Source organism: Arvicola amphibius, chromosome 18, assembly GCF_903992535.2.
Source record: "Arvicola amphibius chromosome 18, mArvAmp1.2, whole genome shotgun sequence".
NCBI classification, from domain to species: domain Eukaryota; kingdom Metazoa; phylum Chordata; class Mammalia; order Rodentia; family Cricetidae; genus Arvicola; species Arvicola amphibius.
Window position 1 is genome coordinate 21,598,263 of NC_052064.1, and position 24,109 is coordinate 21,622,371.

Sequence of the window (24,109 nt, forward strand, 5' to 3'; positions counted from 1 at the left end):
GAGAAAGCATGAGGCTTCAGTAAACACTGCTTGGAAGAACCAGGAGGGACAGTGGATTGAGTACCAACACTGGTACAGGAGGGTTGATTTCATGTAGCTAGAGATTACTGTGACAAAGGATTTACCACACAGATTCCATTCCCGGTTTCTTTCCAGAATGTGTACTTTTGTACATCTGAAGATGAATAAGACATGAAAAGGCTTTATCACACTGATTTCATTCATACTGTTTCTCGCCAGCATGTGTTTTTGTATGTCTGTGAATATTACTGTGATCTGCAAAGGTCTTAGCACACTGAATAAAATCAAAGGCTTTCTCTCTACTGTGTGTTCTTTTATGCCTTTGAAAATGACAGTGACGTGCAAAGGCCTTACCACACTGATTACATTGGTAGGATTCCTCTTCAGTATGTGTTCTTTTGTGCCTTTGAAAATAATGAGAAATAAAAAGGCTTTACCACACTGATTTTATTCAAACTGTTTTGCTCCAGTATTTGTTCTTTAATGACACTGAAGATGACTGTGTTGTGCAAAGGCCTTACCACACTGATTATGATCATAGGGTTTCTCTCCAGTATGTTTTATGCACTTGGTGAATACAATAGCCAGGAAAGGTCTTATCACACGGATTACATTCGTAGAGTTTCTACCTAGAGTGAGATCTTTTATGTCTCTTAAGATTACTCTGAGCTGCAAAGACCTTACCACACTGATTACATTCATAGGGTTTCTCTCCAGTGCGTTCTTTTATGCAATTGAAAAGTACTCTGCAAAGGCCTTACCACATTGATTATATTCATAAGGTTTCTCTCCAATATGAGTTTTTTTATGACTTTGAAGACCACTGTGCTGTGCAAAGGCTTTCCCACACTGATTACATTCATAGGGTTTCTCTCCAGTATGTCTTCTTTGATGCAACTGAAGAGTACGGTGCACTGCAAAGGCCTTCCCACACTCATTACATTTATAGGGCTTCTCTCCAGTATGTGTTCTTTTATGATTTTGAAGACCACTCAGCTCTGCAAAGGCCTTCCCACACAGATTACATTCATAGGGCTTCTCTCCAGTATGTGTTCTTTTATGACTTTGAAGACCACTGTGTTGAGCAAAGGCCTTCCCACACTGATTACATTCATAGGGTTTCTCTCCAGTATGTGTTCTTTGATGCAATTGAAGAGTACGGTGCACTGCAAAGGCCTTTCCACACTCATTACATTTATAGGGTTTCTCTCCAGTATGTGTTCTTTTATGACTTTGAAGATTACTGTGAGCTGCAAAGGCCTTCCCACACTCATTACATTCATAGGGTTTCTCTCCAGTATGTGTTCTTATATGCTTTTGAAGACCACTTTGCTGTGCAAAGGCCTTCCCACACTCATTACATTCATAGGGTTTCTCTCCAGTGTGTGTTCTTTCATGCCTTTGAAGATCACTGTGACAATCAAAGGGCTTACCACACTGATAGCATCCATAGGGTTTCTCTCTAGAATGTGTTCTTTTATGCTTTTGTAGATTACTGTGACCTGAAAAGACCTTACCACACTGATTACATTCATAGGGTTTCTCTCCAGTCTGTGTTCTTTTATTCCATTTTAGTTGATTGTCATATGTCAAGGGTTTACCACATTGAATATGTACTAAAAGCTTCTCTCCAGTTTGAATTCTTTCAATCCTGCAAGAATAAGAGGCACATATAAAAGCTTTACCACATTCAACTAGTTGTGCCTACACATTTGTATGAATTAATTTTATAATATGTTCCAATTGTAAAAAGGAATCAGATGCTAAATTTTAAAAATTGTGTCTAAACTCATGTTTTGGTCTTTAATTAGGCACTGTTTTGTAACTCTGAAGATATCTCCAATGATAAATTCCTTTCTTTTATGGCTTACCTTTTCACCTTCACAGAAACTTTTTTTCTATATGATATTTTATACATATGTGAAAAGAATTGAATAAACTCAGAGCTTCAAGATTCATAAATTCTTCTATACTGTGAATCATATTGCATTTGCTATGTGAATGAGGACACCAGGAAGTATTTGCACAATGCTAGAACTTATAGGGCTTTTTTGCAGTGTGAATTTGTTCATGTATTAAAAATGATGGTGGAAAACCAATTACTTGCATAGTGGAATCAAATTCAACAAGTATACTCTGCATGGGAACTACTTCTTATCATCTAATTGTATTTAGAGAGAGGTATGCTACATCTCACCATATCCCTATGTTCATACGCTTGTATCTAGAGTAACATTTGGTATACATAGTAAAGAAGAATAACAAATAAAAGATTTCCACATTGAATTCTCAGGGTTTGACTTGCTGTTCATCACAAACTTGTGGTATAGGTATCAAGGTTTCTCCACCACAACGTGACTTGACTCTAACTGCTTCTCTGACTAAACTTAGCACAGACATAAGAAGTGTATGAGTAATACAAAATTTACTATAGGCTATTGGTTTAGTACAACGTATTGCAGATATACTTATTATCTCTTCAATGTGTATACCTTTTGTATTATGAGTAGCAAGATATATGAGTAGCAAGATAGAAATGTATTTGCAGATCTACAACAAAGCTCTCATGGTGTTATGCCTTAAAAGGTGATATCTCTTTAGGCATTGCTTTCTTGACTTCTTTCTTAAGGGAATGTCATTCAAATGCAATTCACATATATGATATATGGATTCATGAAAAATTAATAACCACCGGTGCACTTAAAGTTGTGCTTATTTACACTGTTGTTCCATTTAAATCTTCCAGGACATATGACAGTTTCATCAGGGGAACATTGTTATCAGCTTTGCACATGAAAATTACCTTTCATGTCTTCTAGAACAATGACAATGTTCTTCACTATTATGGTCTTCCCAAATGCATCCTAAAACATAATACCAGAAAATGTATGTTATATTATTGAAAATTATTCAGTATTTAAGCTATTATCTTAAGGGATACTTATAACTATAATTGCATTATTCAGCTCATTTTTCTTCTTTCTAAATTAAATTACAGAAAAACATAATTAACCAGGAAAAAGTTGTCCCCTTATTTTGAATCATGAAGGAAATTTATTTTTACCTATAGTAGTGAGGTTCCTGTAGGTCTCCAGCATCACATCTTTGTAGAGATTCTTCTGGGAAGGATCCAGCAAATTCCACTCTTCCAGAGTAAAGTTGATATGCACATCATCATAGGTCACTGCCCTCTAAAATATTTCATTCATGTGTTTAATAGGAAGCATGATGGTGACAACATTGTAAATGTATATTTCTTTGACAGTACAGTCATAAAATTCCCCACTATTATTCTATGATACAGACAGTCACTTTAGAAGGAAATTAAATAGGAGAGTCATTTCTGTGATTTCTGTACCCTTTGAATGGGATATCACCTTACAAAAGAACTGTCTATTACTAGAGAGAGCCAAGGAAACAGATCAACAGGATATAGTACACACGAAAAAATTGTATGAAAAAATACTAATTACAAAAAAAAAATACAGTGGACAAACTGGGTGTACTGACTCATACCTTAACACAGCACACAGAAAGCACAGATGTGTATATTTGTCTCTGAGTTGAGTGCCAGCCAAGTCTATGAAATCATGTCCAGGACAGGTGGAAGTCCACATTAAGACCCTGTCTCCATTGCAAAAATCAGTGAAACAAACAAATCAGATATAAAGAATTCAGAGATGTTTACTGAAGCTCTTGCAAAGAATTATGCATTCACTCCAGTTCAGTATTCATCTTCCAGACGTCAGAAATGTCTTTTTTTTTTTTTTTTTTTTTTTTTTTTTTTTTTTTTTTTGGTTTTTCGAGACAGGGTTTCCTAGATTTCTAGAGCCTGTCCTGGAACTAGCTCTTGTAGACCAGGCTGGCCTCGAACTCAGAGATCCGCCTGCCTCTGCCTCCTGAGTGCTGGTATTAAAGGCGTGTGCCACCACCGCCCAGCTCAGAAATGTCTTATTTTAATCTGTCATACCAATAACGCTTTATGAAAAGGAGCTACATTTTAAAATAATTACAAATGGACAGATGAAAACATTAGCAATATAAATGTTGGGCATAACAAATTAACACATTTCTGGAAATATGGCTGAGTACTACTGAGCTCTTCCTAGTCTTCCAAAGAGGTGGGCAAAATTGCCAGTACTTACATGGGGATTGCAACAATTTATTATTCCAAGTTCAAGATTCTGAGATGCTTTGATCACTCTGATTACCAGGTATCCATATGTTGCATATCCATGCATACACAAAAAATATTCATATTGAGTAAAAAAAAAAGCAAGCATAACAAGCAGGAAGAAGTTCATGCTCCTGCAATTCAATGACTCAGAATGCTCAGGCAGTATTAATGTCATGAATACACGGCATCCTGGGAATCAGAGTGAAACCCTCTGTCAAATTTAAAAGTCAACATATGTGTGAAGCTGAGCACAGCAGCATGTGCTTGACATGTAAAAAGCCTACATTCCAGGGTCATCACCCAACAACATAAAAACAAATAAAGCCATGAGTGAAGCCCCCCTCTCACTTTACGTTGAGGAATTTGGAGCCACACAGCAAAGGTTACTCAGACAAGCAAACAAAACAAATAAAACTGCAGGCTACCAAACTCCTTAGCACTGAACAGCAACTGTTTCTTCTATATCTTATGGGATTTACAGGTCAAGCCTATAATGATGGTAAAAGCATTTCAGTATGAGTGGGAAGTTGGCTGATTAATATCAACCACAACATAGTAGATATAAAGGTCAGGAAATTAGTTAAGGATAGTGACACCCATCACATACAGGGAGGAATTTCATCTAGAAAGGCCTTTCCTACTAAAGGTTCATAGGAAATTAAAAGAAACACCACCAAGGAGAGAAACTTGTTCAAGTCCATGATCTTTTCTGTGAGCTTGTTCATTCAATGAAGTACACTCTGACCCTGGTCACTATTGGTTCATGGTCAACAATGGAAAAGTGTATTCAGTCACTGCAATGATCCTCATGCAAGGATCCACATCTGCAACTATCCAAGGTCCAAAGTTTCCTCTTGCACCCAAGACAATCTCTTGACAGTAACATCTTATAAACTCTGAGACAGTAACATCTTATACATTCTGAAAGCAAGTTACATCTTCCCAACATACAATGGCACAAAATGCCATTAACATTCCAGAAGAGAAAAATGGAGACACAGTGAGGGAAGATTGGACCAAGGCAAGACTGAAGCAGAGCAGGACAAACGTCAAATCCTGTAGCTCTCTTCTCAGATGTATGGGCTTCAGTTTCAAATGACTTACATGGCCCTGTCCTTACAACTTCTCATGTATTTCTCTCCCTGGTAACTTCCACTCACTATAAGCAGCTAGGTTTCCATGGAAGTTGTGTCATAATTTAGGTATCTTAACATCTCTGGGCTCAAAATGCCACCCAGTGTGTTGTGAAATAACAGATCTAAATGTGTTATATTTGTTTATGCTGTCGAACTTTTGATTTAACGACGCAAAGAAGTGCTGCATTCTTTTATGCTGCATTGGTTTAGCTCTGTGAAGTTGTGATACTTTGCCTATCTAAAATACCTGGCTGATATGAAAAAGAGCTGAGTGACCAATAGCATGGCAAGAAAGCATAGAGAGGGCTGGCAGCCAAAGAGAATAAAAGAAAGGAGAACTCTGGGAGGGAAAGGGGAAGAAGAGGCAAGAAAAGGAGAGGACAACAGGAGACATTCACCTAGCTACACAGCAAACCCTGGAGTAAGAAATAAAGAAGGGAATACAGAATAGAGAAAGATGAAGACCAGAGGGAAAAGGGAGAGAGAACAATTAAGTTAAAAACAACCTGCCTTGAAAGAAGCCAAAGCAAGCCAAGGTCAGATATTTATAAGAAAAAATAAGCCTCCATGTGGGAGATTTATTTGAGAATTGGGTGGCAGGCCGTCAATAGAGAAAAGAGTAAAAGAAACAACCAACACCTGGCTTCAATCCTCAGCGCTTCATGCAATGAACTCTGTCTCCTCATTGGGCTTTTGACTCTGCCAAACATAGATGCCTGCAACAATGATGCACTGTAACTATTAAAAATCCATGATCTAAATGTTGATTCTTTCCTGTTTCCAAGACCCACACATGATGGGTGACGCTGAGAAGCGTGGTTTCTTAATTGTGAAGGACACTAGCGCGCTTGGACCACAGGTGCAGAAGGTTTTGAAAGAAGTAGCTTCGCGAGACTATGAATCACTTTGCTCACACCTTCCCTAAATTGAAGTTTTCTGTGGCCAGAGTCTTATTACCCTTAGGGCACCTTGATAAGCTTCCATTCCATAGCATGGGCCTTCTCTATAATGGTGATAAACACCCTGAAAATTCCTGCCTATCTCAACACATGACTGCTGAAACTACCTTCTTGTTTTCATTTAATTCTGCTCCACTTGTTTTTCCACTGTGCATCTAAATGAGCCATCAGTGATAAAACCCCTGAATAGATTCAATATTCCATTTACGATATTAGCCCATTATTTTTTAATTCTGTCTTACCAAATTTCCAGAGCATAGGCGGGAAGAAAGATTTGAGTCAAAATATCACACAAATGACCTCAGGTGTTTTGACAAATTTCAGTGATCATTTTCCCATGGGTCCTACATAGCCTGTTTAAACAGCATACTATCAAGCAGTCAAGGAAAAAAACAGTATCTCGTCCAAATGACTAACCCTGCCACAATGAAAGCAAGCTCCGATAAAGTTTTTTCAATATCTATCATCCTTTTCTGAACCAAATTTCTGCTGCCAGTGGCAAATGTGTCTCATTGTCATGAAAAACCTAAGGTTATCAAACATCTTAAGGGCTAATCACAAAGTTACATTCATGGTGGAAACACTAAGAATGCTCATTGAGATTATGCATTAATTATGTATTAATCATATTAATTATTAATCACATTAATCATAATTAATTATGTATTAATCATATCAACACTTAAGTAGCAAAGACTCAAATGTGAAGATACCATCAACTGGAACACACAGATATGCCAGAAAATGGAAAGAGGCAGGGATCTAAGATGAAAAAAAGTACTCTCTCTACAAAACTTTCCAAAGACCCAAAACTGAAACTAACGATGTAAGAAATTTTCTGAATAAAATTGGTGAAGGTCCATAATCTTCAAAAAATGAATATATAATTATATTACAGTAAAAATAGCATGCAGACTCACATAATATACTTTCTATATCTTCCACAAAGATACATCAATCAAGAATGTGTACAATGTTTGTGAAAGGAAAGGTGTTGAAGAAAAAAGTCAAAAACAAAAGCAGAAATAGTCAACTTTTAGTCAAAGACCACAGAAAACTTAGCAAAAGAAAATGTGATCTTGGTCAGTGTTACCCAGCTACCTTTGATTATATGTGAACAGAAGTTAAATGAACACAAACGGTACAACTATCACAAAGTTATCTCAAAGTAACACTTAAACTGTTGTTCCTGACTTCCAGTTACTGATATAGATGCTCTCTTTGCAAATGGAGATCTCTTGTGATGGCTCCCCAGCCTCTTGTGCTTTCTTCTGGTTTCAGATCAATGCAGTCCCACTGATGCCCAATCCCAAAACAGTCTAGAAAAATGATTTAAACTCTGCTTTCTGCTACATGGATTATGGCAGAATATGTGGATTGTGCCTTTTCTACCTGTCTAACATAATGCACACCTGAGAAATCTCCTCAGATCAGAAAGTCCATTTGTCCCCTGGAACTAAGCTTCACTGGATCACACCATTGCAGCTAGTGGCAGCACCATGTTAAAAGCATTCTACTCAACTATTGCTCTACCAGAACCTAATCTATTTGTAATCTTTATAACACAAACCTGAAATTGGAATTCAATATTCAGAACTTCTAGAATCTAGACCGTCAGTTTTCTAATGTCTTTTCCCACTGCACAACAGAAGCATGTGTACTCTGGACAGATACAATCAGCTACATATCCTCCATTTCCAGGGCTGCAGAATCTTACCTTTCCCAGTAAATCCATATACAAGGAGGCTCAGAGAACAAGGGCCACTGACAACATGAACCACATGGACCAACATAACTACAGTCTGGCTCTTGGTCCATCCAAGTCACAGTAGAAATGTCAGCTCAACAGGCCTGCTCTGGACACCCAACACTTACTATGGGATCAATTATGGTCTTCCTTACCACTCCCTCCTGCAGAGACAGAAGGGAATCATGGAAAGAACCAACACTACCTGCCACCAGTACTCCTGATCACTAACCCTTCCCAGAATCCCTCACTGCCTAGGGCCACCCAGCTGGGCCTCACAATATTAGCAGCTCCTCTACTGGAGGATCAGAGATCAAATGACTCAGACAGCACAGTCCTTCCAGTTCTGCCCTCCCAGCCCAGCAGACAGGGCCCCAGTTTAGACAGTTTGTATTTAGTACACATTATTCCACTCTCTTAGAGCACATCCTGTTCCATAGCACAGGGTCCTTTGTGTGCACATTCCATTGCACACTCACTTTCCAGTGCAGCCATCCCACTGCCTCAGAGATGCAAAGTCCTACAGACAAACACAGGTCACATTCATAAAGTAACTACTGTTACTGTGTAATTGTGGTTAGTTTGTAACTGCTGTTAAAGAAAAGCAGACCAGGGTTGGAGAGATGGCTCAGAGGTTAAGAGCACTGACTGCTCTTCCAGAGGTCCTGAGTTCAATTCCCAGCAACCACATGGTGGCTCACAGCCATCTCATTGATCTGGTGCCCTCTTCTGGCCTGCAAGCATACATGGAAGGAATGTTGTATACTAAATAAATCTTTAAAAAAAAAAAAGAAACAAAACGAGGGGCTGGAGAGATGGCTCAGAGGTTAAGAGCATTGCCTGCTCTTCCAAATGTCCTGAGTTCAATTCCCAGCAACCACATGGTGGCTTACAACCATCTGTAATGGAGTATGGTGCCCTCTTCTGGCCTGCAGGCATACACACATATTCAGAATATTGTATACATAATAAATAAATAAATATTAAAAAAAAAACAACCATAATTAGAAAATAATTGGGATCATGTTAGGGCTTGGAGGCATCAAAAAGAACATAAATATGATGTAGTTTTCATCTCAAAAATCTTTGTAAAGTTGAAACAGACCTTTTGCCATGAGCTCCATAGACTAGGATTTGTATTAGAGCACATTAAAGATTTCTTATATATTTCTCTAAAATAAACATCTTAATCCAGAAAAGTAACAGTCCTGCGAAGCAGGGTCACAACATTTTACCCAGATCTTCTATTTTGGATGAACTACTGTAAATATTGCAATTAGGTTTAAAGATAAGGTCAGTGACTTACCCAGATTCTTGATTGCCCCAGTCTGTGGACTGCAAACAATGGTCAATCAGGACGTTCATGAAACATCTACCATTGACTACCTGATTCCACAGACCTAACCTCAATGACTGTTGAAGGAGGAAAGCTCTCACCCTCTGCCCAGGTGACATTTCTACTGTGACTTGGATGGACCAAGAGCCAGACTGTAGTTATGTTGGTCCATGTGGTTCATGGTGGCAGTGGCCCTTGTTCTCTACCCTGTGTCTCCACCAACTTCAAAGTTGGTCAATGAGCTCAATTCTTGCTCAGGTCCCTCGTCTTCTTAGTCCCCAATAAAAGCCAGAAAGATCAGCCGACACTCAGTAACTCTTCTACTTTACTTTCTCAATGATAAGTCAAGGTCAAACCTGGAAGGATTTGCAGGACTGTTTTCCCAGCACTGGGCAGCAGAAGCAGGAGTAGGTGTTCAAAACGATTCTCAATTACACAGCAGGAGGCACGCCTAAGCTAGAGGAGACATTGCTCTCCACAGAAATCAATAATCAACATCACTTGAGAGAAATGAGAAATGAAATGCAATTATCAATGGCTTAGAAACACTAGAGAACAGAAACAGAGACAAGAGCAGCAACACACTTAAAGAAAGTAAAGAAAGTTTTTGAAAATGATGCCAACAAGTGATTTTTAAAATGATACAAATACTGCACTTTTAAGATTAAATAAAACTTTCTGTATTGACTTTGAAAAAGAGAAGGCCCTTGTATAGGAGAGTGGATGTCATTAATAAGAGATAGATTGATGGTGCCCATAAGCATATGTTGGCTGCTGAGATCTGTAATCTGACACATAGACACAGTCAATGACCTGTTCCTCAAATCTCTGAGCTGACAGAACTGTGTCAAGCAAGATCAATCATATCTGCAGAGGATAGTTGCCTAATTGCAAATTCAATGTTCCTGTCTCAAGATAACCTTCCCATTCTGTACACCTCCACATAATGGTTTGGGTTCATTCACATCACATTAATTAAAATAAAACATGCTGGGAAATTACAAATTCACTCCCACTACCACAATCGAGCCCTGTTTCATAATGGTGAATCCAACAGCTGATTGATTGCCTATGCTGTGTTCTCTGCAGTGCACACAATAAACTCTTCCTCCTATTGTGGTCTGAAGACAGAAGGGATGCTCCATATGCAAATCCTTTTCCAGCGACTGCATTGGATAGTCAACTACATGACTCAAATGCATAATTTAAAACTGTGAGGTGGTACAGTCATTTTTTACAGAATTTTGAAAGTGTACTGTAGAGGACAGCAAGGTCATTGCCCTGGACAGCAACAGATAGGGACTAAGGCCACCTGAGTCAACATAAGAGAACTCGTCTCAGAAACAATTTTTCTAACAGGATGGAAATGCAGCTGTTCTAGAACTAATATGACTTTCCATTGAGAAATCACTTCACACACTTAGATTAATAAAGATAAACCTCTTTAATGATGGTAGACATCAATCTCTGGCTAAAGCTCAAACAGGAGCCAGCGACACAGATTTTTGCATTCCACATATGCTATTCTTCTTGAGTGTCCTTTAGGTTCAGGCTCCAGGTTACACCTTGAATAATTGAAATAGAAACAGGCAATTTGCCAGACTAGACATTTAGGGAGACGGGAGAGTTAGAAAGCAAAGATATTCCCAGGATAAGTTTTTTAGTGCACTTGTGACCTGAACCAGCATACCATTCTTCAGTGACAGCATTCTGAGGTGAAAGTCACAGGGGGTGAGAAAGATAGGAAAAGTAAAATGTAAAGAAGATAAAAAGTTAAGGTGGGCAGATCCTGCAGATGCCCAGTAAGCTAAGAAAAATAGCATCTTGCCTGTTGGTGGTGGCACACAACTTTAATCTCAGGATTTAAGAGTCTGGGCCCTGTGATCTCTGTGAGTTTGAGGACAGCCTGGTCTCCAGGATAGTCACAACAGTCTTACAGAGAAACCCTGTCTCAAAAAATTTTTTAAAAAATAGAGAGAAAAGAAGAAGAAGAGCATCTGTATACTTCCAGGGGGGAAATGGAAGGAAATGGAGAATTATAAGAAGTCAGTAGAAACTATCACACAAATTTAGGAGGAGGCTAGTCAAACAATTCTACACAAGGGGAACACAGGGTATCTTAAAAACTTTACTAAGAGCAGAGTGGGCTTAGGGCTGATAACCATGGCTCCATATGGTGGGAAGAGTTGGCTTCATAGGATCTGAAGCAACCCGTCCACAAAGGCCTTGGCACCAGACCATAAATTACCAGCTCCCCAAAGCATATTCCTGGTTTTAGAGAAGGAGCTGTTTTATTATCAGTAGATCAGATCCTTAGGCAAACCGACAAGGCTTAGACCCCCAGACTGTTACTAGATCTCCCAAGAAAGTTTCTCTTCCCTGCCTGAGGGCATAAATGAAAGCCTTGATTGATCAGGTTACTCCTCACACAACAATGTTTTGAATTTCAAATATAAGTCATCTGGTGTCATATTACCCATCTGAAAGAACTGTGCTTTTCTCAAGAAGAAAACTGGAACCTTAAGACCTGTCAGGCCTTAAGGTTGGATGTGACCCTATAAAGCTTCCTAGAGAAGCTTGTTAGAGACTTGCTCTTTGATATGGTGATGTGCCTGGTGTCTGGTTTTAAATCAGTGGTGGCTTCTTTGTAATGGTTTTGAGACAAATATCTGGACAATCCAGTTGAACAATGTGTACCCTAGCATCCTAATCTCTAACAGCCCTGATTAAAATACATTTATCTCCTGGGTGTTTTAGCGTCAGTCCTACCTCACCTAAATTCTACTTTGTGAGACTGAACTATGTCCACGGCATTGGCAACTCCTTTATATCAGCAATTCAACTCTTCTACTTTGCAGCTTAGAACTGCAGTGCTACCCAACGGGAGAGCTGTCCTCATAACGTCCACATATTTAAATATAAATGGAGATTATATGTAAAGGTTAAATGCAAAGTGCTCAATATCAAGAAGATGCTTGAGTTACTAGGCCTCTCTGAGTGTGGCAAATTGTTTCCATGAATGCATCAAGCATGTTGAAGTTAAGAAAGATGTTCGTACACACAGCACCCTGTTCCCAATTCTCTAAGCAGATCAAGCCCACAGCGCAAAGTTATTCACAGTTCTGTCCCTAGGTCTATGAATTAACAAGGGCCGCATGGGACTTCACAACACAGGGAATCTGGCGGCAGGTTCCCACACGGATCCCGGGAGGACGCACCACGCTGTCTCCCGCACCTCACCCTCTGCTCCTCCCCATCTGGAGACAGCATTCCCTCGCTCACCATGTTGGGGTTCTCCAGCTCGCCAAAGCTCTCAGTTCATCATCTCCCTGCAGCAGCAACTTCATCGCAGCACAGGAAACCGCTGCCGCCAGCGCCTCAGCAAAGCCGAGTCTGAAGGCGGCTGCCCGGAAGAGCTCTACACCGCTTCTGACTGGCAGGTCACCTGATTGGCTAGTGAGGCCCGAGTGACAAGAACACCTCCCTTCGGGCAATAGTGTGCTTAAAGACACAGCACAGAGGTTCCTTGCCATTCCAGTCAAAGATCTTTTCTAGATCGGCCAAGATATGCATTTCAATAGCACTCGCCCCTGGCTCAAAATCAGACACTGTCATCTTCTTGCACTCCATAGGAACTTGCCGTTTTTTTCTCCAGGACACACTGTGGCTAGCTAGCCTGTACTGTGCATTGTGCTAGGCAAGTGCAGGGATTCCCTGTCCCACAGGGGGAAGGAGCCCAGAACATAAACAGCTAAAGAGAGTTTTAAGGTCACAAAAGGAGAAGTTTGTTGTGTGGCTTCATGCTGATGTCGGATGAACTGAAGATACTTTTTACAAGGTTTGCACAGGGATTTCACACAACAGAAAAGAGAAAAGCAGGGGCCAGATCTTAAACAAGATGACAGGTCTTTCCCCCATCAGAAAGCTGGATGATGGCTCCATTACTTTGCGAGTTTTATTCCTAAAATTCAAAGCAAGTTCCAGGCAAATGAATAATAATCAAAAGTGTTCATGAAAATTTGAACATGTAGAGAATAATGGAGCTAGAAGGAATGTCTTCATGAACACTATTGTTAGCCAGCACATCTCCCTCCATGGTCAGGTGAATAAAATATACAACTGCAGTATTCAAGATTCTCTACTTGGCTGGGTGGTGGTGGCACACGCCTTTAATCCCAGCACTCGGGAGGCGGAGACAGGTGGATCTTTGTGAGTTTGAGGACAGCCTGGTCTACAAGAGCTAGCTGCAGAGAAACCCTGTCTTGAAAAAAAAAAAAAAAAAAAAAAAAAAAAAAGATTCTCTACAAAAACAGGGCAGGGAGAATGAAAGAATGAATCTCACTGTGTATGTAGAAAGTGGGCTCATTAGAATGTCTCACAATGTGCAGTTCAGGTCACTGCAGTTCAGGTCATGTAAAAATAGTTGCCTACCAGTGGCAATTGAAGAATACAGAGATTGGTTCTCTGCCTTTTGTCTAAGATCAAGTGAAGAATCCAGCAGTTGTTCAGCCCACGGTGTACAATGTCTCAACTGGTTTTAAGTATTCACCAACATTACAATGAAGTAGGCTCTAAAGCTAGTAAAGGAATAAGCTTGGTAGCCAGAGCTAGAGCAAGGAGGCAAAAGAGACTTTTCTTCTTCAATGTACTTTATATGTCACTGCTGCTACCAGGATGGGAGATGCTGGTTAAAGTTGGGTCATATAAGACAAGAAGGAGTCCATTTTAATCAGATTTTTTTTTTGAGATTTCAAGACAGGATTTTTCTGTGTAGTTTTGAATCTCAATCTGTAGGCCAGACTAGTCTCAAACTCAGAAAATCCCACTGCCTCTGGCTCTTGATGTCATGGTGTTAAAAGTGTGCACTGACACCAAGCAGCTAAAGGTATGTCCTATTATCTTATATTATACAGATTAATGGAGAGTTTTCCCACTTCAAAACCTTTAAGTAAAATCTCTCTCAGGTATAGTCAATTCTTTATGTATAAATTAATCCCAGAGGTAATCAGTTTGACCACCAAAAATAGCCATCTCAACAGCCAAGACAGAAGAAATGAGAAAAAAAAATTCTTGCCTGCAGGAGGCACAAAGTGCATGGGAGTTATTTTCAAAACAGTGTTTTTCCTCAACAAAGGAAGAATGGGGATTTTACTTAGGGATTCTGAACACAAAAGATAGAGAATAAAAAAACAGAAAACTTCAAGGAAAAGTCACCTAACAGCCCTCTGTACAGTGTTCCTGGATGAATGGTTATAATGATCTCTATTAATCTCAGAGCAAAGCTGCTTTTGCTCTGAGCAGGGTGACTAGGAAGAAGGCCACAGCTGCTTCAATATAAGACAAGAAGGAGTCCATTTTAACTAGCCCTGGCTTGCTGTCTGTCTCAAGGTTGTGACATCACTGTAGATGAGAATTTCATTATTTCTTTTTTCTAACGATTGCCCTACAGCTAATCCACCAGGTGAGGCAGAGGGAGCACAGGAACAAGCAGGATGTTTTAGTTGGTTGGCCAGAAACTATCCTCAAGATGAACCACAGGATCAGGGGTAGACCCATGGGCCCTACATGGTTTAATTAAATTTATTTTACATATCACCGTAGCACGAAGTCTAATTGTTCTAAAGTATAAAAAGACAGAGTCAGATATTGAGGTAAATGCTAAAAAATCAGAGAAATAAAGGAATCAAACACTATAAAGATCTTTTATGTCTACTGAATCCTCAGGGTAAAGTGAGCAAGATCCTGTCTCCATGGTTCCCCAGGTTGAATGCCATGGGTTTCTGTCCCTCCCACAATATATTCCTCTCTTTTCCAAGCTAATTTGAGGTCTATAGGTGTTAACTCTTCTTTGAAGTTCTAGTAGAATTCTGCTTTGAAACCGTCCACCGTGGGATTTTTTTGGGGGGGGGGGGAGTTAGGCTTTTGAAGTCTGCTTCTCTTTTCTTGCAGGTTATAGGTCTATTTAAATTGTTCACACGGTCTTGATTTAATTTTGATATGTGGTACCTACCCAGAAAACTGTCCATTTACTTTACATTTTCCAATTTTGTGGAGTATAGTTTTTGGAGTATGACCTAAAGTTTCTCTGGATTTCCTCAGTGTCTGTTGTTATGTCTGCGTTTTTGTTTATGCCTTTGTTAATTTGGATGTTCTCTCTCTGCCTTTTCATTAATTTGGATAAAGGTGTGTCTATCTTCCTGATTTATTTCAAAGAATCATCTCTGTTACATTGATTTTCTTTGGATTGTTTTTCTTGTTTCTATTTTATTGACTTCAGCCCGACATTTGATTATCTCCTGTCATCTACTTCTCCTGGCTGAGTCTGTTTCTTTTGTTCTGGAGCTTTCAGCTGTGCAGTTAACTCACTAGTGTGAGATTTCCCCACTTTCTTTATGCAGGCACTTAGTGCTATGACCTTTCTTCACAGCACTGCTTTCATAGTGTCCCGTATGTTTGGGTATGTTGTGCCTTCATTTTCACTGGATTCTAGAAAGTCTTTAATTTTTTTCTTTATTTCTTCCTTGAGGCAGTTGTGATTCAATCGGGCACTGTTCACTTTCCAAGAGTTCGTAGACTTTCTGAGATTAGTATTGTTGTCAAATTCTAACTTTAAAATGTGGCGATCTGGAAACCAACGCAGGGCATGCTGGGAACTGTAGTTTCCACCCACCGCCCCACGTCACGCGTGGCAGGAAAAGCTGCTAGGTCTGGCTCCATTACTAGAACATGACTAGCGGAGGTGGGGAGGCCCTATGGTGGGATGAGGGCAGGGTCACCGCGAGAGCCAGCAGGCCAGCACCCCGGCCTCTCCTGGCTAGTGCCGCTCCTTAGCACCGTCCCCCGCGCTGCGGCCGCCTCGCGCTCCGGGTGTTGTGGAGCGCGGGCTCCGCCCCCTCTGTCCCCTCCCTCTGGTCCCGCAGCCGCCGCCGCCGCTGGAGCAGCCACAGCTGGAGCTGCTTGCAGCCATGGCCAAGAACCCTGGCTTGGAGAACCACTGCATCAAGAGCTTCAAGAGCAAGGGCCACGATGCGGTGACAATGCGAAGACACAGAAATGAAGTGACAGTTGAACTCCGGAAGAACAAAAGAGATGAACACTTACTGAAAAAGAGAAATGTGTTCCCCAGGGAGAAAGCTTGGAAGATCCAGATGTCGATGCTGATTTTAAAGCACAAAACGTAACACGAGAAGCTATATTGCGGAATGCTACAAGTGATAACCGTGTAGTCCAGTCGAGTGCTGTCCCGGCAGCAAGGAAACTATTATCCAGTGACAGAAATCCACTAACTGATGACCTACTAAAATCGGGAATTTTACCAATTCTAGTCAAATGTCTAGAAAGGGATGATAATCCTTTATTGCGGTTTGAAGCTGCTTGGGCACTAACTAATATCAGGAATAATAATCAGGAACCTCTGCACAGACTCAAGCTGCTCTACAGTCTAATGCAGTGCCCCTTTTTCTGAGACTCCTCCACTCCCCACATCAGAATGTCCGTGAACAAGCGGTGTGGGCTTTGGGAAACATTATCGGTGATGGTCCTCAGTGTAGAGATTATGTCATATCACTGGGAGTTGTCAAGCCCCTTCTGTCCTTCATCAGTCCCTCCATTTCCATCATCTTCCTTCAGAACATCACATGGGTCATTGTCAATCTCTGCAGAAATAAAGACCCCCCCCCCCCCCCCGCCTATCGAGACAGTTCAGGAGATTTTGACAGCTTTATGTGTTCTCATATACCACACGGACATAAATATTATTGTAGACACTGGTTGGGCTCTGTCATACTTGACAGATGGAGGAAATGAGCAGATACAGGTGGTTACTGATTCAGGGGTTGTACCTGAATCCTCGTGCTCCCGCTGAGCCACCGGGAAGTGAAAGTTCAAACAGCGGCAGTCAGAGCAGCTGGGAACACGGTGACCGGCAGGACGAGCAGACCCAGGTGGTTCTTAACTCCCACGCTCTGTCCCACTTCCCAAAGCTCTTATCACACCCGAAAGAGAAAATAAATAAGGAAGCAGTGTCGTCCCCTTTCCAATATAACAGCAGGCAATCAGCCGCAAGTTCAAGCTGTAATAGATTCCGGGTTAATCCCCATAATCGTTCACCAGCTTGCCTGGGGGGGGGGGGGGACGTTGGAAGACAAAAGGAAGCTGCTTGGGCAATTAGCAACTTAACGATACGTGGCAGAAAAGATCAAGTGGGGTGGTACCTTGTACAACAGAACGCAATACCACCGGTCTGTACCTTACTGTCGGTGAAGGACTCTCAGGCGGTTCAGGTGGTTGTGGATGTTCTTAAAGACCTCCCGATAATGGCTGGTGATGAGGCAAGAGCAATAGCCAAAATAATAGAGGAATGTGGAGGTTTGGAGAAAATTGGAGCTTTGCAGCAACATGAAAATTTTTTGAAATCATAGATCAATATTTCTCTGGTGATGATACTGATGAGGAGCGCAGCCTCATTCCTGAAGCAACACAAGAAGGTACTTACAACTCTGACCCAGCAGCCCATCTCCAAACAGAGGAATTTAATTTCTATATTAAGTGCATTATCTTTCAGTCAATACAAAACACCACCAGATCCCACCAAGCGATAAGACAGCAAGCAAAAGAAGGCTCCCAGCACTCTTGCCTCTTCATTCTGATGTTCCTAAAGCGAGCCACGTCTCAGTCACTTTGCAGTTGCCAAAGGTCACTCTCACGTGGACTGTAAATGCATACGCATCATTTCCCGAACTGTTTACGAATTCTCCTTAACAATCTCAGCTACCCTATTTTTCCATGTTCCCTGGTGCCACATGCTGAGAACTGCAGTCGCCAGTTAGAATGCTCCATAGTGGTGGCGTATCAGCTGCCCACTGGTACGCCTTTGGAAAACGGTGCACTGTGGATCGAGACACTGTGGTATGATGTATATTCGTGCTGGAAGACTACAGAGGTGCAGTGTGACCTGAGCCTCCATCATTGTCCTCCTCAAACATATTTTCATGTTCTTACGTGGAAGAATTAAAGTACAAGCCAAATGATTTTCATTGGTGGAACTGACACACAAAAACGTAATAACTTAAAAACAAGAAACTTGGTTGTTGATTTAAAAAGATAAGTTTTTTAAAACTGTACTTCACCTACCATCGATTGATGTGTTTATTATCTGCCTCAGAAGCCAGGGCTGGAACAAGAGCTTTAGATATCAGTAGTAATGCTTTCGCCATTATACCTAATCTGTGAGAAGAGCAAACCCTATTTGACCACTCACTCAGCCTGTGTGTTCCTGATGTTTTTAATAAGCAAATGATGTGTATGGTCTCTACCTGAGCTGCAACCTGTTATAGACTTGAACTTCTGTGAAGTTGAAAGCAAGAGTCCCTGACTACAAACAATACACCAATAAATAAGTCAAAACGGGAATGGAAAAGGTCTAAAATACTCATTGGTAATGTTTGAAGATAGTCTTGCTTTCAGCTTCCAGGAGTTATTTTTCTTTTTGTTTTAATTTGATAACTGGATATGGTTGATTTATGTTGGGTTTAAACTGTGGAGCTTGCATGTTTACTGTAATTATTTAGACTGAAAGCATTTTTCACTTAGTAACCAGTACTTTTGATAGAGTGGTGGCAACCAACCAGCAACTCTTTAGAAGCGTTCCAAGACTTCATTCTTGAGGATGGGGGAGCTCATTCTGATCCCATTCAGAGCATCCGCAAGTTAAAGAGAAAGCCAGCATCTGCGTAGAAGAATGATCTGCAGTCATTTAACTCAGCCTGATTTGCAGAAACCTTTTATCTGTAAAATCTGGCATTACTATGTAAAGTCGTTGCTTTGGGCAAATTGTCTGACCCAGTTATTCATGAATGAGTATGGATTTGCAATTTTTTAAACTAAATAATTTGTGCTGTCTACAGAAATGGTTTTGTTGCTCCTGTTCACTGGGTATAATTCCCCAGTGCATTGATGTGAAGGGATAGAAATCTAAACTAAGTTAGTGTTCAGATGGGGGTGTGTCTACTGTGACAAAGAGGAGCCAGATGCCATCAGAGCTTTGTGAACCAGCTGGGGTGTTTTCGCTGAGAGACAACACAGCAGGTGGGCTTCATTACAAATGTGTGTATCTGCCAAGGTGGAGCCACTTTAAAGAATGAGCTTTGTCTTGTATCTAAAATGGATACAAGCATATGTTTAAACTACAAGATTTTTATTTGCTAGAGAATCTGTTTTAATATAGTGGTTTGGCCTCTGATTATTTATAGGTTTTATAAATTTTAGAATCAATTTCTCTTTAAGGTGGCTCAGATATTTTATCTCTTGTGCACATAAAATTGAGTTGAAGTTCAAAAAAAACATAGTGATCTGATAAGACACAGGAGGTTATTACAATTTTTTTGTGTCTGTTGAGGTTTGCTTCATTACCACGTATGGGGTCAATTTTAGAGAAGGTCCATGAGGTGCTGAGAAGACCATATATTCTTTTGTGTTTGGGAGGAATGTCTCTTATGTCCATTTGAATCATGACATCTGTTAGTTGTCTTATTTCTCTGTTATGTTCCTGTCTGGATGACCTGTCCATTGTGGGAGAGTGGAGTATTGAAGTCTCCTAATATTTCTGTGTAGGGTTTGATGTCCAATTTAATCTTTAGCAATGTTTCTTTTACATATATTTGTTCTCTTGCATTTGGGGCATAGATATTCAGGATTGAAACTTCATCTTGATGGATTTTCCTGATATGAGTATGAAGTGTGTTTCTTCATCTCTTCTGATTGATTTAAGTTTGAAGTATATTTGTTAGATATTAGGACAGCTATACCTGCTTATCTCTTAGGTCCATCTTATAGAAAATATTTTCCCAACCCTTTACTTTGAGGCAATGTCTGTCCTTGAGGTTGAGGTGTATTTTTGTATACAGCAGAAGGATGGATTCTGTTTTCATATCCATTCTCTTAGCCTGTGTCTTTTTATAGGCAAATTAAATCCATTGATATTAGGAGATATTAATGACCACTGATTGCTAATTTCTTTTCTTTTGGTGGTAGTGTTTGTGTTTCCCTTCTCTGGGGGTTGCTGATGTGAGTTTTTCTGCTGCCTGTGTTTTTGTGGGTTTAGGTAGCTTCCTTGGGTTGGAGTTTTCCTTCTATTACTTTCAGTATGGCAGGATTTGTGGATAAGTATTGTTTAAATCTGTGCTTGTCATGAAATAATTTTTTTCTCCATCAATGGTGATTTAAAGATTTTCTGAGTCTAATAATCTGAGCTTGCATCCATGGTCTCTTATTGCCTGCAGCACATCTGTCCAGGACCTTCTGGCTTTCATTGTTTCCATGGAAAATTCAGGTGAAATTCTGATAGGTCTTTATATATTACTTGGCATTTTTCTCTGCAGCTCTAAATATTTTTCTTATTCTGTATGTTTTGCATTTTGATTATTATATGGCGAGGGTATTTTTTTGTTCCAGTCTATTTTGTGTTCTGTAAACTTCTTGTACCTTTGTAGGGATATCCTTCTCTAGTTTGTGAAAGTTTTCTTCTATGATTTTGTTGAAAATATTTTCTGTGCCTTTGTGGTGGAGATCTTCTCCTTCTTCTATCCCTGTTATTCTTAGGTTTGGATTTTTCATGGTGTTCCAGATTTCCTGAATGACTTGTGTTAAAATTTGTTGAATTTAAAATTTTCTTTGACCAATGAATGTTTCCTCTTTAGTACCTTCAACACCTGAAATTCTTTCTTCTATCTCTTGTATTTTGTTAGTTACATTTGCATCTGTTGTTCCCATTTGTTTAAACAGATTTTCCATTTCTAGAATTCCCCTGGTTAGTGTTTTCTTATTGCCTTTATTTCAGTTTTTAACTCTTGAAGTGTTTGAACTCATTGCTTCACCTGTTTGATTGCTTTCTTTTTCTTAGTTTTCTTTAAGAGACTTGTTGATTTCTTCCAATATTTTTTGTCTTTTCCTCCATTTCTTTAAGAAAATTTTTTATTTCCTCTTTAAAGCTGTCCATCATCTTCATAAAGGTATGTTTAAAATCATTCTCTTCTGCCTTTTCTGGGTTAGTCTGGTTAAGTCTTCCTGTAATATTTCCATTGGGTTCTGGTATTATTATGTTGCTTTTTAGGTTGTTGAATAAGTTTTTGCATTGGCACCTACTCAACTCTTCCTCCAGTTGTTCCCAACAGTGGCTTTGCCTCTTGGTCAATCATTGCAGTTCCTGTTTCTGCCTTTGGGAACTGTTTTTACCTGATCAGTTACTGTCTGTGTCTTAGGGAGCCACTGAGGTCTCTCGGCCTGGTGTCTTGGTCCACTCTCTTGGTATGCTCTGTGCAGTAAGTCTGTGCTTCAGAGTACCTCTGAGGTCATGCAGGCTAGGTGGTTTTGGGGTCAGAGTGGGACTTGTAGCTTAAAGACTCCTAAGAATGGGGAGGGAGTTTTGGAGCTCTCCAGCTTCAGGAAGTTTGCCTGCTGACTGGCTTTAGAAGCTGAGGCAAGTGTGGTAGGAGCCTGGGGTTTTGTTCTGGTGCTGAGGGCTTAGAGAGTATGGTGTCTGAGCTGGGTGAGTGTGCCCTCACCTCTTTGTCCCCTGTGTGCAATTACAGCCTGTGCTTGCAAGTTTCTGAGTTCACAAGGGCTAGGATGGTTTGGGGTCGAAGTGCGACTTGTAGTTTACAAGGTGCAATAGAGATTGTGGTGGTTCTGGAACAGCCTACCTGTAGGAATCTCACCTGCTGGCTGTCTAGGGAAGCTGATGCAGGTGGGGGAGGGTCCCAGGGTTTTGTTTTGGGGCCAAGGGCCTGGAAAGCAGCTGTCTAGCTGGGTGGGTGCTCACTCACCTCTTGTTCCACTGTGTGTCCTCAGCCTGTGCTTTAGAGTTCCTCTGAGGTCTGCACATGAGCTTTTAATCTGCTGAGCAGCATGGCTAGGATGAAAGCTGCATCTTTGTTGAATGGCTCCACCTTATTCCATAGATTTCTGAAAGTCTACCTTTATTAAGGAGATACTGAGACAGACATGTTTATTATCAAAACTCTGGAATTTGTAGGTCTATTCAGACACCATGAAGCCTACACCTGTCTGCTCGTAAACACAATTTAAATGCTTGGTGGCAGACCTTTTAAAAAGAGCTACAAGGTTTCTGCCTTTAATGCTGAGTCAGGAAGCCTCTCTTAAGACACCTTCCTTGGCCTCTAGCAAACAGAACTCACCTGATACAGTGCTCCTATCACCAAGAATTTTTCCCTTTTTCTATGTATTTCTCTTTTCTTCTGACTCTGTAGCTGACCAGGTGGCTGAGTGGCTCGCTCATGTTGTCTTCCATTCCTTCATTTCTCACATCTCTGCATTTTTAGATATCTCTTCCTCTTCATTCTCTCTGCCCACCAGCCCCACATATTTCTCTCTCTTGCCTAGCTATTTTTCTATTAAGCTCTATATTGGTTTAATCAGGTGTTTTAGGCAGGCAAAGCAACACAGCTTTTAAGAGTTAAATAAATGAAACCTAAACGAACTCAACACGTCTTTGCATCAACAAATATTCCACCGCATAAATGCACGTAACAATTCTCAAAATAATAGTCCCCTACATAAAGTAATCAATAATGTACTATAAGCAAGATCTGTGGATGTGAAATTTATAGCGACTGGGTTCTGCCTCTGTGAAGATACATAACGTCTTACTGTGAGTTAAAAATTAGAGTCTCAGGAAGAGCTGACAATAACTGAACGCTGTGAGTGATCAACTGTAATTGAACTTAAAAAGTTATAGTAATGGCATTCTACACTTTCCTATTAAGACAAATGTGTCTTGTAAACTTTTGCTATGTTCTAAGTGGAAACTTAATGGCTTGTGGCAGTGGGTAGTATGTATTGCAGAAATGACGTATTGACGTATTGAGTACCCAGGATCAGTAGGTGAGATGGTGCTGGCTTCCAGAGTGTATGTGGTGAAGTCAACCTGTGAGGAACCTGGGCTTGTCTCTGTAGTCACATCATTAGAATAAGGTAAAGTATCCAGTATGCTTTTGATACTGAGTTCAGGATTTTGGAGGATAACTGATATTGTGTCTTTTAATAAAATGCAAGCATTCGTGAAGGAAAACTTTTTGCATGATTTTATATCAAGGATTAGTTTTGAAGGTACATATGTATTTAGTTAACAAGGAGTCCATACTCTAGTGCCTAATTGTTTTGTAATAATCACGTAATTTACATCAGTTAGAAAAATATTAAGTAGATAAATGAAAAACTATAATTACAAATATAGCATGCTTTCTTGCTGTTAATTATTTTTAATCCTCTTTTTTATTTTATTTTGAAAAAAATAGAATGGCTACCTGGTTTAAATTAATTTAACCTTAAATCACAGCAAGGTAAACACCACTGACTCTTTGTATTGAATGTGGTGAATTCGCAATCTGATTTTTTTTCTGGGATAGATTTTACTCATTATAAATTCTTAAGCCTCTAGATACTAAATCATTGTGTATTTAATGAAAAGAATTTAAGAGTACTTTTAACAGGCTCACTCATTTAAAGGACTAAGACATGCTGAGGTAAACATTTCTCCCCTTGAAAATTGTATAGTTAAAATGTACAATAAGTGCTAATCAGCTATCCATTTTCATTTTAGGTATTGGTCTCAGCATTCCCAATCAAATGAATGAACCTTTGTTAGGTTTAAGAGATAGAAAAAGAACACCAACCTGAAACTTTTGGGGAAAGGAAGGTTTTTGACACAGGATATCA

The 24,109-nt window shown here is 40.1% G+C and overlaps 1 protein-coding gene and 1 pseudogene across 1 annotated transcript; one reads left to right on the forward strand and one right to left on the reverse strand.

Moving 5' to 3' along the window:
• Window positions 1-450: 450 nt before the first annotated feature.
• Window positions 451-12,794, reverse strand: LOC119803941 (zinc finger protein 431-like). The gene is made up of 4 exons (XM_038315436.1): window positions 12,659-12,794; window positions 3,086-3,212; window positions 2,825-2,885; window positions 451-1,672 (listed from the first exon to the last, which is right to left on the reverse strand). The coding sequence occupies exons 1-4, from the start codon at window positions 12,659-12,661 to the stop codon at window positions 748-750; spliced, it is 1,116 nt and encodes a 371-aa protein (XP_038171364.1). The 5' UTR covers window positions 12,662-12,794; the 3' UTR covers window positions 451-747.
• Window positions 12,795-16,341: 3,547 nt separating this feature from the next.
• LOC119803808 lies at window positions 16,342-18,092 on the forward strand (annotated as a pseudogene).
• Window positions 18,093-24,109: the final 6,017 nt, after the last annotated feature.